Source organism: Cydia splendana, chromosome 13 (assembly GCF_910591565.1).
Source record: "Cydia splendana chromosome 13, ilCydSple1.2, whole genome shotgun sequence".
NCBI classification, from domain to species: domain Eukaryota; kingdom Metazoa; phylum Arthropoda; class Insecta; order Lepidoptera; family Tortricidae; genus Cydia; species Cydia splendana.
The window spans coordinates 6,639,016-6,656,267 of record NC_085972.1 but is presented as its reverse complement, the minus strand read 5'-3'; the positions used below and the strand labels follow the sequence as shown (position 1 = coordinate 6,656,267).

The 17,252-nt window shown below is 39.9% G+C and overlaps 1 protein-coding gene across 1 annotated transcript in view; it reads left to right on the top strand.

The window, feature by feature from the left end:
- Positions 1-17,252, top strand: part of LOC134796418 (metabotropic glutamate receptor 2-like) — a 328,723-nt gene that overhangs the window by 189,407 nt on the left and 122,064 nt on the right. Inside the window, exons 2-3 of the mRNA XM_063768622.1 lie at positions 764-1,347; positions 7,259-7,401. Of these exons, the coding sequence (XP_063624692.1) occupies positions 834-1,347; positions 7,259-7,401 (657 nt within the window). The 5' untranslated portion in view covers positions 764-833. The remainder of the gene's footprint in view (positions 1-763; positions 1,348-7,258; positions 7,402-17,252) is intronic.

Below are 17,252 nucleotides of genomic sequence, written 5' to 3'. Positions count from 1 at the left end.
CTTCCGTGAGACACAGACATATACCTATTTAATACATAAAGCTTTTTCCTATCGGCTTTTGCCGAACGCGCGTCGATATATCTGGGGAGACTCTTATTCTTATTTCACGATTTCCACGTGAGAGCCTCGAGAGATTTTTCTCGATTGAAGTATTTATGGAAGGAACCGTGACAAATTTGAAAGTTAGGTACTTTTAGTAGGGAATGTGACGCTTGACGAATTGGGACAAAAAGCGAAATCGAATGTATATTTTAAATCAATTGAAGCCGTCGTATTGGAATGAGCGCCTTAAATATTTCAAACTGCTTTCATCTGTTTCGTACAAAACAAAAAAGAGTAGATTGTAATTAATATATTCCTTATATCTTACTACTGACAAACGTTAAAATTTTCTGAAAGTTTTTCCTGCATCAAAACATCTAAAATAAAATAAACTCAACTTTAAAAATTAAACTACAATAAATTAAATTACTTTATAAATATAGGTATCTCTAGCTAGGTAATCACCCCAGTGTACATCGCCTGAAGTCTATCCAATCTGGTTAAATTGGGCCTATTTACGTACATAAATGTTAATGATGTTTGCCTATCTACGATAAAATTCCAGGAACCTTCTTACAATACAATATTTGATTCCTTGTTAACTTTGCCTTATCGGAAGAATCCATTGCCTGACTTGGCTTGAGAGTTAAATTTTATCGAACTATAGGTATCAATAAATTATCATGATCAATTTATCCAATCAAACATTCCCTTGTTCCAGATTAAAATGAACACGCTTCGCCAAACATCATGGACCAAGCATTTGATATCGGTGGCATGAGAAAAGCACCATGGTGGGCCACTGGCTGGCTGCCTTCCCGCTCCTGCTGCTCCTACACCACACCGAAATGAGACCGGAGGATGACCACCGCTCGAAGCACCACCATCGCCACAGACACAAATCCGACCAAACCCAGGACTTTGCCATCTTTCCCATCTTCAACGATGACCTGGCATACCAGAGCTTAGTTTTAGAGGAGCGAAAACCTGATTGGATGAATATGTCCAATGACCAAGTTGGAGAAATGAACAAGAAACATCCCCATTGGCCGATAAAAAGAGAGGCTGTCATCGAAGGCGATCTGGTACTAGGGGGTCTGATGATGGTTCATGAAAGATCTGATAACATGACATGTGGGCCAGTGATGCCGCAGGGAGGTATCCAAGCTTTGGAGACGATGTTGTATACCCTGGATTATATCAATGACCTGAAGTTGATCCCTGGTGTGACCTTAGGCACTCATATTTTGGATGACTGCGATAAAGATACGTATGGGCTGGAGATGGCAGTGGATTTTATTAAAGGTAATAAGATACTTTTTTTATTTTATTATATGCAGTCAGTGTCAAACATAATTCTTGTTACTCTGCAGCTGTAAGTAAGACTTATCTTGTCAATATGCGGGTAGAAGTTTGACCGACGAAAGTCTGCAGCGATTTTGATAGCCCACGCAGTGCAAGTGTTATTTTAAACGTCAAACTTCTATTAAATTATGACGTACAAATAACACTTGCGCCGCGTGGGCTATCAAATCGCTGCAAACTTTTTTTGGTCTAACTTTACCTATTTCCAACTTTACGATTGGAGTATAGATCGTATAATATGAGTCAATACATATATCAAACGTGACATCTGTCAAATGCTATTTTAAAACTCCTGACTACCGGCTCGATTCGGAAAATGAATTACATTTCTACTAGACTTCAACAAGTTACGATATTGATAATTTAAAGATATTTGTAAGATAGATATGTCAAATTTGACGATTCCGCGATTCTGGAGGTCCTCTTGAACCATTTCGACAAGTTATGACTTAAGGGGCCCACTGATTACCAGTCCGCCTGCAGTCTCTGGCCTTATCGGGCGGCCTGCCGTCCTAGACCAATAACGTCCACAAACATAAGCGATTATTGCCGGCCGGCAATGGTCTACTGCCACCTCTGCGACTACAGACGAGTCGTCAGTTTCCCACCGTACGGCCGCCCGCCGGCAATAGTCTGATATAATTTTGACAGGTCCCTACAAATTGACAGTTCGCCGGACGATATCAGCCTGTCAGTTGATCGCAAAAGGCCACACATTAACAGTTCTACTTCAGATTTTGGACTGACGGCTATTCGAACTACGGCTCGTCGATTCCGGTCAGCGTCGACAGATATCTGCCGGACAGTCCGTGGCCTGCAGGCCAATTTACACACACATTATCAGATAGCCGGCCGGTGGCCTGTTGGCCGTCATCTGCTGTCAGTCGAGAGCCTTCAGTTTCATGTTTTTCAACTAGTTTAATTTTTTCATCAAAATGGACAGTCGACGTCAAAGATAATGTTTACACTTTTGGACCTTATTCCTTTGTAATAAGGCAAAAAATGTAAACATATTTATGACTACTATAGTGAAACCTGGTTAAAAGGGGATATTACTGCAATGTTCTGCCGCCAGAGTGCAGCACTACCGACTCAGTAAATTCATAGACTAACTTATACATACTGTGCCTTAAACTGTTTTTTGACAAGTTTTCACAGACAATAAAATATGACATTGATGCATCAAGGTGGTTTGTTAACAAGGGCCTACCGGTAAACGCGAAAATCGAAATTTAGTTATCTGCCTCTTTATCGCTCGAATATGCAAGAGTGATAGAGAGATTAGATAACGAAATTTCGATTTTCTTGTTTCGCGGTAGGCCATGTGATTGACGTGACGTGTGATGTGTCAATGTGGTTTGTTTACTGTATGTGCCACAAAGGTGCCACCTACGCACTAGGTTGTTGTCGAATACAATGGCTCGCTTTTCGTATATACTTGCGAATGATTACATCGAGGATGAATGTGTGTGTCACTGAGTTTCATAGGATACTTTCCCAAAACACAAATTACCGTCCCCGCGACGTACTTTTGATGCAGGCTATGCATCTAATCGAGTCCGTTCCCGCCGAAGAAGAATTAATGATATATTAAATATGTAGTAAAAACTACAAGGGTTGCGAAACTATAAGGGTTCCTATAGGGTAGTTGAATACGGAATCCTAAAAACAGGCAAACAACCTCTGTAAAATATAACGATGCGAGCGGAACACTAAATGCCTCGAGCTATCTCGGGCTTGGCCAAATTATTTATTACAAGGTATCAAACAAAAAAATCACTCGGGTAACGGCCAAGTAGACCTAATATTATGTAGAAAAGGTTTAAAAGAGTAGAATGAATATAACAAAAACATAACAGTAAAGTATTTTCATTTCTTTCAATTTGGTATACATAAATAGTACCTAAATAAGAGCCGGTGTAAGTAAAAGTATGTTGAATCCACCGCTTGCAGCTTGTGCCTCCATATCCTTTTTTTGTAATAATTGTCATATATTACGAGAATTTCGGGTAGGTAATATCGCCACGCTACGCTCTGTAACTCCGAACACAGTTTGCTCCAGATATTCTCTTAACTTAAAACGGAATGAATTAATGATGTCATAATTCGGATCCCACTTGTAGCTGAAGAATTTCAAGCGTAGGTCTTATCTCTTGTCTAAGCAGGTACCTCCATACTTGCGCTAGTGTTTCTACCACGTGTCTTTATAGCGGAATCAAATCGCACAATAGCTAGTCTTTTCATTGCTAGCTGCCGTGAACGCCATCGAAGGTATACCTCCCGGCGTTGTCTTGAGAACTATTAAAATTTTAACCAGTGTTGTTATATTGGGACGCTAATTTCCCTATTTGAATCTTTCAATGTTTGCTCCTTTTTTACTCGGTTACTTACTCTTCCAGCAATCAATTATCAAGTCTGTATTTTCAAATATATAAGCCATGCATCACATTTAAAATGAATAGAGAAAAAAATAAGGTTTATGTTATAATTCTCTCTATGACATTTATTTTTGACTGACAGTAAACAACAGTTGCGAGGTAACAACATGATAAATAAAGAAAAGTCTTGACAAACTAGATACTATGCAACCTTCGCATTGTTGTATTCATGCCTTAAAATTAAAATGATGCCTATGAACCAACTATGAACTCTAACTATACTAGAATTAAAGTTGAATTTTACTAACGTACATATCTGTTTTTTTTACTGATTCTATTTCAATTTGACAGAAGCCCTACCGTATTTAAGGTTAATAAGGTCTACTGGCCTTAAAATTGTGTATGAAATTACAAGCAAATATCAGCGTCATAAATTAAGTATTGGATCCGTGATGTTCGAAGACAAAAAGTCGTATGCTTATTTTAGGGACTATGAACTCTTAAGTACTAGGAATAAAGTAGAATTTACTAATGCTGTAACGTGTGTCGATCGCCGGCCGGCTACCTCATGATGTGTGTTAGACTGGACTCGAGGCCACGGACTGTCCGGCGGATATCTGTCGGCGCTGACTGGAATCGTCAGGCGGCCACACACTATCGGTTCGTGTAAGTCGTCAGGCCGAAAACTGACAGAGAACTGTTTAGTGTGTGGCCTTTTGCGGTCAACTGACAGGCTGATATCGTCCGGCGGACTGGTAATCAGTGGGCCCCTTTAGATATCCAAGTCACATCTAGTCTATATCTAATGTAGATCTAGTTGATCTCTAAATCGTCTCTAAATCTTGTGATTATCTCGAAATCCGAATAGGCCTGTACGACGGAAACTAAAAAGTTTCATTCCGTTCGCAATAAAACTCTTTCAAGTTTGCTCACTGTTTGATCGATGTATAAAAGATACAATGCTGGCTGCGTTCCAACCCCTGATTTCGCTTAGCATCGACTGCCGTATTCGAACTTCAAGATATTCACAAGAGACGACACGTACTAGATCCATTCTAGATCCGTTATAGTTTAGATATCAACTAGTTCTCTTTTGCAGCGCAATTCGGGCAACCAATGTCACTTTTACGTTAGATATCTATTAGATGTGAATTGGATCTCTAAGTCATATCCTGAGGAAATCGTTCAAGAGTATCTCCAGAATCGTGCAAATGTCAAATTTGACAGGTTAGATCTTAAACATATCGTTATCGTATCTTGGTGATGTCTAAAAGATATCTAATAGATGTCTATTTCAAAATCCGAATCGGGCCCCGAGCCTTTCTATTTTCAAGTCTCGAAATTTATAGACCTGTTAGACTCTGGCTAACGAAAAATGAGACTAACACTTCGCTGAGCCTATATTTTGAGTTGCATTGTTCCAGTGAACGAGTACTGTTAGTAAACAACAATAGTCTTTAAATTTAATTTGGTAAATCACCAATATTGAAACCGTATAATTTCTGTATGCAGCGTACAGTACCCGGCGATTAATATTTCATAGCGGTCTTTGGAAAGAGAATTGGCTGTTTGTTTTAAGTGTCGTTTAATATTATCTTAATAAATACTGTACTTGTATTAGTTAATGTGACATCACTGTCATGTAATATCTCCCTCTCTCTCTTCAGTCGTTCCCTCTTCCTGAGGATCGTGATCACTAATATATGAATACAAAATCATGTAATATATGAATACAAAATTAGCCGAATCTCTTTCCAAAGACCGATGCTAACCAACATACACACACCACACATCACATACATTACACACACACACGTATACATTACAGACACACATTACACAGTTACATTTACGTTTTAGTAGAAATCCCAATTGATTGTGGAGGTGAAAACTTCCACAATGAAGAATAAAGGCGGCCAATCAAAAGCTAATTTATGCAATGCAATCGACTGATAAATTTCGGCTAGCAAAATATGTCAGTCAAATTACTCGCCTAGCAAAATATGTCAGTCAAATTGCTCGCTTAGCAAAATATGCGCTTCAGTAACAAACGCTTCAGCGGCAGAATGTGTAACACAGCTGCCCGTCACTGTCATGTTGTGTAAATCTACAAGCGCTGGTGCCGCCCGGATGCTAGCGGGCATTTTTAATATCGTGTTGTTTGAAGTACACATTGTGCATAAAACGAGATACAGCCAAAATTGTTTAGTAAAATCAAAAGGGGTGTGTGATTTGAATTTATAATTGAATCCCGTGTTTCACACAATGCCAAAAAATAAATACTATACTGTAAGTATTTAAGTCAAAACATATTTAAACTAGGTACAGTCAAGTGTAAAAATATGGGTGTAGACAACTTATTCAAAAGTAATATTTTGACCACACCAGCTCGGAAAGGCTTACTTTGCACTTCAAAAACTGATAGCAAAGTTGCATTTTATTGACATGTGAGGCAAAGTAATCATATTAAATTTTTTAGTTGTTTTCTTATGTTTGCTGGTAGAATTGACTTTTAAATGATGATTTTGGATGATAAATATTTAATAACATTCATTTAGATTTGATTTGGTTTGATTTTGTTTGATATTTTACATTCAATATTTGCTTCGGGTTGGTGTGGTGAAAAATTTTGTTGCACTCGGGGGCAATTTTGTTTAACCCTCGTGCTTTGAAACCCTCGCAACGCTCAAGATTCCATTTTTCGAACCACTCGCTGCGCTCGTGGTTCAATTTCGGAATCTTTCGCTTGCTCGGGTATCAATATTAGCACGAGCGGTTAAACAACAACTTTGCCCCCTTGTAAAACAAATAACTATTACACATGACTGTACAAAAAAGACAAATATTGATGGGCGCCATATTGTGAAGACACATGCCTAATCATACAGCCCCAATAAAAAAAAAAGATTAAAAAATATTACGATTATTTGCTTAAATTCCATCCGTTGCTGTTCACATGACAATTAATGTATAAAACGCCTAATTAGATATGTTTACTAAATTTCCCGGTAGATGTCGCTTTTTATTTCTAGAACTAGCGAACGGTGGTCAATCGTAAGATACATAAGGTATTTAACTTTGTATAATGAGATAATTTGTTGTGTAGTTTTAGTTCAGCCAGATTAAACATACTTCTGTGTATACGAGTTGATACGAGTAAGTAAACAAGTTAGAGTACAACAAGCCAAAATTATACATGGTCCTTCGAACCGGATAAGGCAGCGGCTTTTTGAGAGTTCAGTGCGGACTACACTTCGTTCCGTGCTTAGCAGGTGGTTCGCTGCTTCAAAGGCCGGGTAGAGTTTCCAGCTAGCTGGGGTTGCTAGCGCCATCTAGCGACGAGTAGTCGAAGCTAAAGAATGTGTTCTACCATACATTTAGTACATTAAATCAGTTACCACTGCCCTGTTACATCTTTTACGAGCAAGTGTAAAAAAAAATCTTTTAGGTTACATAAATATTGTTTTCAACAGGGTCGATAAGCAACATCGATGACGCTGAGTACGCCTGCAACGCTACTGCAGTGAGGAAGGTGATATCCGGCGTGGTCGGAGCGGCGTCCAGCGTCACTTCGGTCCAAGTCGCTAACTTACTCAGGCTGTTCAAGATACCACAGGTTTGTTAAATTCCAACTTAACGCCTCGGCCACGAAACCCACGCTCGACGCTTCCGCTGACCGCCGTACATTTGTTTTATTTAACCAATGCTCGGCGTGAGCTCCGTGGTCCGGTAAGACATTATCAACCAGACGATTGACGACCGTGTGGCATGTGTTAACGTCCGTGCGCAGCGGACGTGTGTTCGTATCGTGCGCGTTGTAATATACAGATCATTATGAGAGACGGCACATCGTTTGCGTGACATGTGCGTGTACGGCAACATTTTAGCGCATACGCACGTGCACGTCTACGCGCACGCAGCCCATGTGCTTTGGCTTTTATCATGCCCCGCAAGCCTAGGTACAATATTCCGAAGAAGAACTGCGAAATGTGACAGATAGGACGTCAAGTGTTGCCATCCGAGAAACGATACGATACGAGAAAAAAAATACAGGCCAATTCGAGCGCACACTTATATCAAAATGACATCTAACTGATGCCTTTCAATTATCCATGCTTTTCGCTCGAACTTGTCCGTACATGTATTGGCGCGAGCGAAACAAGCAATAACTAAATAATATGATTCAAATATCATTCTGATGGCATAGACGTTTGAATTGGCCTGTTAAACTTTCATTCTTTTCTGCCTCTCATATTGTTCGACACTGAGGATAATATGCGCTGGATAGTTTTCCAGCTCTTTCCGAAGTTTCCATAATTGTTATCTTACCAGATAATTTTTATATTAACTTAATTTCTATTCAAGGCACGTGGGAATTAGTTTTTGGGGCAGATATTACATGACCTAATCCGGGCACGTCCATTAAAACTTGTTAAACTAGTTAGGTAATAGGCTATTTTGATGACTAAGCTGACGTTTTCCCCTCTCAACTATTTCCTGCATAAAAATGAAAGTAATATATTATTATGAATAGTTTTATTATAATACACATACATCCACGCTTATAAGTATAGTTAGAGATATACTCGTGTTCTAGATACAGTCAGAAAACATGAGGAAAAGGGTGGCATATTCATCATTCAATCAAAGTTAAAAGCTAAGCATAAAACACAACAAAATTCGTCAGTCACACGTCACGCAGAAAGCACTGCTAACAACGGACGAGTTAGATCTAAAAACTCGTTAGATTTTAGCTATAAAACTAAGGGCCCATAAATGTTTATTTATCACAACGTTTTTACGAACGCGTACCGACGTCAAAAACGGATTTGGCCGAGCGCCAAATTCTATCTCGCTAACGACATCTAAATAACTTAACCCGATCCGGCCAAAAGATGTGCCTAAGATATCATTTTTGAAGTTGAGGGTTTGGCTTGAGTACATAGGATGTTTGGGTATCCTACTAAGTTAAACTAGCGCTACTGTTTAAAGGATGACTCACGCTAGACCGGGCCGAGGCTGAGCCGGAGCTTCCAGCGCTTCGTTTTCTATGGAAAGCACCAAGTGATCACCGATCAGCCGTCATAGAAAATTACGTGTCGGACGCCTCCACCCAGGCCCAGCCCGGTCTAGCGTGAGTCATCCTTAAAAGCGGACTCCGTTTAAAAAATGCTTATACTTTGCGATATTTACAAACAAATATCTATAAATGAATATGTTTGTGTGACGTAAACCAAGATTAGTCCTGACCGAGATGTTATAGTGCTGTTATAATGCAATTTGTAGACAGCGGGGGTTTTATAGCGCACAGCTGTCTGTTGCATATGAAACGGTAAACTACCGGAGACATCTGTTACATACAGTCTGTCTATAACTTTGCACTAGAGATGCGCAAAACGCTTCACCGAGTTGAAAAGATTAATTCATATCTTTCGCTCGCGGTGATATATATCACTCATTTCGCTCACTTCGCTCAGTGGATCTGTAGATTATATTGTTCAAGAGTGAGTGGAGGGAAATGTAGCCATAACTGCGACCAAGATGGCGAATCACGCGATACGATGCCGCCATGTTTTCCCGACACCCCCCAGGAATTCTTCCGAACAGAATATCACCTTTAGTGTCGTACTATAATTATACGTGACAGTGTTGTCAGCATAACAAAAACCATAAAATAGTACTGTCACGTCCTCAAATCCTACGATTATTCACTTTCCGCACAGACTACGTAAGCGAACAACTCGCGAACGCGACGCAGCGCGGCGCGGCGGGCCCAAGGCGTTCGCGTTCGCAACGAGATCGCCCACGTAGGACACTTCTATAGGTATCAATCGCCGCATCGCTTCGCTTCGCGTTCGCGTGTTGTTCGCCTACGTAGTACGCTGCGGAACCGCTACCACAGCCACTAATATTGATGCTGACTGTAGGAGAGCTAGCGAAGTTTTAGAGAGTACCAATGATACGTAACCCTGCTTGTAATATTTATTTTTCACATTAATACGGTATTTCTTTTTCGCCAAGGTATAACCTATCAAACTTCGTAGCCCCATGAGTCCATGTTGACAAAATGAACAATCATGGAGTAAAATACGAATTATCCTGAAGAGAATTACGGACCGTGAAACGTTACCGCAAACGACCGTGGTTCCATTTCAACCAGAACGTAATTAGTAACGTTATAAGCAGCGACGAGTGAATAATATGGACTGACGACTTACATGTATTATTCCCGAGAACACGTCGCGCGAATCACTAGAGACGGTGCAGTAACTATTAGGTTCTCCTGACGATGATACTCAAAGGATCGATTATTCGACTTAACACACCTTGAAATAATTTTAATATGCTCGAGTCTCACTGGTGTATTATAGTGAAAACCACATGCATTGTTCAGGCATTCCATAATTATGTTATTTCGGAAGGATTATATTTACATTGTTAAGATTCGATTCGAATTAATATTCTAGTGCCCGAAAGAAGTTTCCGGCAGATGTGGCATAAATAGTTTTCCTATCTGCTGCGAAAATAAGATAGGTAAACTTGTATTATAAAACGTTAAGTAAAAATAATAAAACCTCACGCAATAACAAAAATAAATAAGACACAACACTATATTAAAAATCCAAACGACGAAAATTATAACTGTATATAACTAAAGTTGAAAACTAGAACTTCGAAAATTAATAGTATTTTTACTCACCTGTCTCTGGGCTATAACCGCGAAAATCGAAGTTCGCAAATTGCGGGCATTTTTCTCTGTCAATCTTATTAAGCCTTCATTGGAGTAAAAGAGAAAGATCCCCGCAATTTGCGAATTTCGGTTTTCGCGGTAGCCCCTCTGGTATCTTAACGCTGTAGGAGTGTTGTAGGTGCCTGTTATATTCCATGTTCGACTTGGGAGTACATGAGTAAATATCGCAGCGGTGAGTAAGTATCGATTGGATCGAATTAATGGCTGACATCGTAAACGTGACTGTTGACAATCGTATTTGAAAATAAATTGAAATCAAATTGAGTTCCTTTATGTTTTCAAGTGTATCGGTAAGAGCTTCGGTTTACACAACGGCGTGGGATCCTACTTGGGTTTCATGGAAACGAGCGGTTTCCAAAGGCTACAAATATAATGACCACCAAAAAATACTTTGGTACCCTAAATAAAAAAATCATGCTTACCAAAAAAAATTACTGAACACCAAAAAAATAAGGCCTAAAAATACAAAAGTACCACCGTTTTAATTACGACTGCCCTTCAAATTGTATTCAAATACCAAATATATTGAATGACCACCAAAAATCATTAATGATCACCAAATCTTGAAGACCAAATTAATGCGATATTTTCACCTAAATAAACCACTATGATTACCAAAAAATGTATACATATTACCAAATAAAGTCAACTGATGCCAAAATTACTAGCCCCTCCCGCTCAACCCCCCGTACCACGTACCACATATCTACCTAACCTAACCTACTTTTCTAGTAGCATTTCGTTATGCTACTAGAAAAGTAAGTTAAACTGCTATGCTATCAGTTAAGTGGGTTAGGTTAGGTTAGCACTGTGACCCTTACAGATACGAAGTGGTACTATAAAAGTAGGTTAGGTTAGGTTTGAACTGCGACCTTTACAGAAACGAAATGCTACTATAAAATTGGGTTAGGTTAGGTTAGAACTGCGATCCTCACAGAACCGAAATGCTACTAGAAAAGTGGGTTAGGTTAGGTTTCAACTGCGACCCATACAGAAACGAAATACTACTAGAAAAGTGGGTTAGGTTAGATTTGAACTGCGACCCATACAGAAACGAAATGCTACTAGAAAAGTGGGTTAGGTTAGGTTTGAACTGCGACCCTTACAGAACCAAACTGCTATCAGAAAAGTGGGTTAGGTTAGGTTTGAATTGCGACCCTTACAGAAACCAAATGCTACTAGAAAAATGGGTTAGGTTAGGTTTGAACTGCGACCCTTACAGAAAAGAAATGCTACTGGAATAGTGGGTTAGGTTAGGTTTCAACTGCGACCCATACAGAAAATAAAAGCTACTAGAAAAGTAGGTTAGGTTAGATTTGAACTGCGGCCCTTACAGAAAAGAAATGCTATCAGAAAAGCGGGTTAGGTTAGGTTTGAATTGCGACCCTTACAGAAACCAAATGCTACTAGAAAAATGGGTTAGGTTAGGTTTGAACTGCGACCCTTACAGAAAAGAAATGCTACTGGAAAAGTGGGTTAGGTTAGGTTTGAACTGCGACTCTTACAGAAAAGATATGCTACTACAAAAGTGGGTTAGGTTAGGTTTGAACTGCGACCCTTACAGAAAGAAATGCTACTAGAAAAGTGGGTTAGGTTAGGTTTTAACTGCGACCCATAAAGTAACGAAATGCTACTAGAAAAGTGGGTTAGGTTAGGTTTGAACTGCGACCCTTGCAGAAAAGAAATGCTACTAGAAAAATGGGTTAGATTAGGTTTGAACAGCGACCCTTACAGAAACGAAATGCTACTAGAAAAGTGGGTTAGGTTAGGTTAGAACTGCGACTGTTACAGAAATAAAATGCTACTAGAAAAAGGTGACGAAGTGGATTAATTAATTTAATAGGATAACGATACTTATATTAAATATTTGCACATTTTTAATTAAAATGTGGTTACAATTTTGTTGGTCATTTACTATTTTTGGGTTTACAATGATTATTTTGGAGTAATTTGCTTTAATAGGATTGCAAGATTTAAAAATTTGGTTATAATTTTACATTAAAATGGAGTTCTAATTTCGGTGGTCATTTACTATTTTTGGGTTTAGAATGATTATTTTTGTGTCATTTTCTTTAATAGGATAGCAAGATTAAAAAATTTGGTTATCATTTCACATTAAAATGGGGTTTGAAATTTAGTAATCATTTACTATTTTTGGGTTAATAATGATTAGTTTGGTGTCATTTCCATTAAAAGGATAGTAAAATGTAATAAAATTGGTAATCATTTCACATTAAAATGGTGTTATAATTTTGGTGATCGTTTATTATTTTAGGGTGGTAAAATATATTTTTTTGGTATTAAATTTTACTAAATCTGGTGATCAGTTAAATAGCAGCCGTTTCCAAATCCCTCACAGAACACTATATCTCAGAATTTACTCTTTTGTTTTTTTTTTACTTAGAATCGTAAACACTTTCGCTCCGGACCCGGACAGTCAAAGATGCCTCAATCGTCAAGTATGAATTTAATTTCATCATTTTTTAATATTTATTTTCTGGATTTCATAATCAACTAACTGAATGTCCGTCTGTACGTTAAGCCGTTAATCAGTTTTCGCAAACATTGCCTAGTTTATGGAGTAAGAGACTAATATGACGGACGAGCATCTACGGAAGCCGAAATTCCTATAAATTTTCCTAGTCGTTAAAAAAAGCTGTTTTGAATTACTGAGGTTATTATTTTTTATTACGTTTAACTTTTAAGGATGACTCACGCTAGACCGGGCCGGGGCCAGGCCGAAGCTTCCGGAGCTTCATTTTCTATGGAAAGCACCCCGTGATCACCGATCAGCCGTCATAGAAAATGACGACATGTCGGACGCCTCGGCCTGGGCACGGCCCGGTCTAGCGTGAGTCATGCTTTATTCGTCATCACGTCTTGTTACTTGAGCCCGTGCCATATATCACCCTGCACGAAGAAATTGCCGCACGACGTGGAAGTTGGCTGTATTTTTATTGATATTGGCCATTAGAACTTTGTTAGAACAAATGTGGCTTAGAGCTGCAGTGACGGATAGCCATGCCTTATGAGAAAACTCGAAGTTCTCTTAAGGCAACATTATGGGAGACGTGGATCGATCGACCGGGCCGGGGCCGAGACGGAGCGTCCGGCGCTTCGTTTTTTATGGAAAGCTCCGCGTTATCACCGATCAGCCATCATAAAAGTGACATGTCGGATGCCTCGGCCCGGGCACGGCTCGGTCTAGCGTGAGTCATCCATAATACGACTCACAGTGCATCTCGCGTGTACCAATAAACGCGAACGATCGTTTTATTTACATATACCAATAACAAATCAAGTGCATGCATTAAAAATCGCAATACCGTTTCTAACGTTTGCAATATTATAACGAAACATAATGCAAAAACTAGATCACCTAATGTGACATGAGTTTGATTGGAAAATACCTATTGTTTTGTTTGAAAAACGGTTTCGAATATCGTTGTAGTTATGTCATTTTTGTTCGTGGTTATTTTCATTGCCCTTCACATGGATTGAAACATTAAACAATATTTTGATTTATTAGCGGGAGTAAAATACGTACTAATGCGTATTAAATTTAATTCGGGTACCAGCTGTGCCCGTGGGTCTAACCGCGTGAAATTCATCCTATTTCACGCAGCTTCCTCATTGGTCATTAATTGGGGTACCAAAATGGAACACGGTTACATATCCTATCGTTGAGCGGCAAGGAAATACATTAAACATATACATATTAGGGTAGATTGGCAACCTTCGGACACGGGGTAGCTTCATACAGTCACTGTTACAGCAGTACTTAAATATTCGGACCATATTCTCAGATGTTTCGCGCTGAAGTAGAGTGTTAAATTATATGTAACTATTGCTCAATGGTAAGTAACTACGATCACATAGGTTTTTCTACATGATGGACACCAGTACAAATCTTTAATTTTATAATGTAATAAAAGTATGTTTTTGTAGACAAAAGGTTTTAACGTTAAATTTATTACATCATGGCCAATCAAAACCATATTGCGAATGCGGAAGCGAAATGTACGCAGAATGTTATAATAACTAATTGAGGAATCTTTAAATATTTTTTGAAAAATCTAAATCGAAAAAGTGTCCTCCGAATGGTGCCTATCTTCCCGTGTTATGTTGTATAACCATGCCCCCTTTTAGCGTTATCAGTTTCGATTCCTGCCCTATCGGAGCTGACATCTTCCCTAAGTAATTACCTGCGTAAGGTGATGTATGGTGCCCTCATCTTAAATTCCAAATGCTTACATAGCGCAGGGGGTCAAAAGTTTATATATATAAATAATAATATAATTCAGCCTATATGTATACGTCCCACTGCTGGGCACAGCCCTCCTCTCCTGCGCGAGAGGCCTTGGGCTATAGTGCCCACGCTAGCCCAATGCGGATTGGGGACTTCACATACCTTCACCTTTGAATTTCTGAACTGAGAAAAATTTATACAATAGTGATTATTGTAATAAGATCAACAAAAAAAAGTGATGCTTTTTATAATATTACCAAAGTATTCTGTTCATTCATTTTAACTTAATCTATTTTGTTTGCTACCGCAAATAAAATACTATTGTAATGAATTGTTGTTTTGCATGTTTGATGGCAGAAAATCGTTATTTCATTACTTAAACATAAAAATGGAAGCTTAAGATTGACGTACGCCTATTACATTATACCCCGAGAATCAGACCTCCGAGCTAGCCAAACGACAATAGAAAACGCATATTGTAGGACGGGGATGTGAGGGCGAAGACGAAAAGCCGACGTTAGGTACTTAGCGCGTGTATTATACAAACTTAGAGCTATTACAATGCTGTTAAGTCTTTACTTGCCGAGCAAGACCTAACTAGGTAGGCGCGAGCTAGGCTAGTAAATTTTACTACGGCACAGACACTAAGATACTTCAGCAGAGGTGAAGGTATATAGCGTGCGGTACCGAAGTCCCTACTTGCATTTCTCAAATAATCCTCGGTCGATGTTGGAGGGTCATGTTTCTACGTCGTACAACCGTTAGCGAGATCTATCTCGATCGCGTCGCCATCTATTGGTAGCCGTGAAATAGCATCGTGCAGCGGCTGCGCTGCACCGCGAGATATGTGCATCGCGATACTAGTAGCGCCATCCGTTGGTGGGTAGTGGTAGTACTGTTACAACTCTCCCCCTATGTCCACGCAGTCGACCCGACAAGTGTGACATTAATTAAATTTAGTGCGCGGTCTACCGCGGGGTCTAGCCACTGCCGCAGTGGCATCTTTCTTGTCAGAAGATGGTTTCCTTGGCCTTCCCCTTTTTCTGATCGGTAGTGACGGCTCGGGAACCGTTGTGTCTTCAGATCGGTATCTAGTTAAGGCTGATGCATGATATACACCAACAGGTATCTTCGAATCCGTGCTTGCGACCTCAAATGAACTAGCACCGTGTCGTCGTACTATAACATACGGTCCATCACGACGTGGGGCAAGTTTAGAGCTAAATCCTTGACTAGATTTACTCAATACGTGAGTAGCGACCAACACCAAATCGCCAGGTTTGTAATCAGGACATGCTTGTCGTTTCTGATCCACATACTCCTTTCTCTTCTCTTCCTTCTCTTCTTGTACTTCTCGAGCTCTGGCTAAGGTATCAGCCATCAAGAGTAAACGGGGGGTCAGCTCTTTGACGAAATTATCATTCCTCACTATCTCTCTGAGATCATGTTGCACGTCATCTGGTGTCCTAAGTTCGCGTCCGAATGTCAGATACGCTGGAGTCTGACCGGTTGAGCATGACGTTGCCGTATTCATTGCGAGCCGAATGCTGGGCAATTTATCTGCCCACGTCGCATGATTGTCCTCTACCAGAATAGCCAACTGTGTCTTTAGGTCTCTGTTCCTTCTTTCGACCGGGTTGGTTTCAGGATGGTTAACCGGCGTGAAACCATGTTGAATGTTAAGACAGTAGGTTAATTGCTGCATAACACTGCTCACGAACTGTGTGCCGTTATCGCTGATGAACCGGCGAGGGGTACCGTATCTCAATATGATCTCTTCAAGCGGTAGCCTGGCACACTCTTCTGCTGTGGCTCGCTCAAGTGCAAATAATTCAACCCAACGCGTGGCCATATCCTCGATTATAAAGATCCAGTTGTGATTGCCAGCAGTTCGGGGTAGGGGTCCGAACAAGTCAAATGCTACTACTTCAAAGCGTTGGTTCTGCGGGTATACACCCACTTGCCAGAATTTCATTTGCCATAATTTCATTTGCCATAATAGTCAACAGCCATTATATTGTTTCCCATAATATACATATGCAATACTTATTGTTTACTATATTAGTCACGTGCCAGAAACATTGTTGTATGTATTTTATATTGAGGTCCTTCATGTGGTCGTCGAAAGTGGACGACATAACAATCAAGTCATCTAGATATACCATGAGCTTGATATGGCTAAGCGATATGCGGAATCGACCCATCATTCGTTGGAACGTGGCCGGAGCGTTGCGTAACCCAAAGGGCATTCTCCGGAAGCGGTACATTCCGAATGGGCACACAAAACTTGTTTTGTCCCGGTGGTCCTCCTTAACACTTATCTGCCAGTATCCGGCGCGGAGATCTATGGTACTCATATAAGGCGTCGGCTTAGCATTATGAAGCAAGTCGTCAATTCTTGGCATAGGGTATGCATCAGGCGTCGTGATCGCGTTGAGCTGACGATAATCCACGCATACCCTTGTGC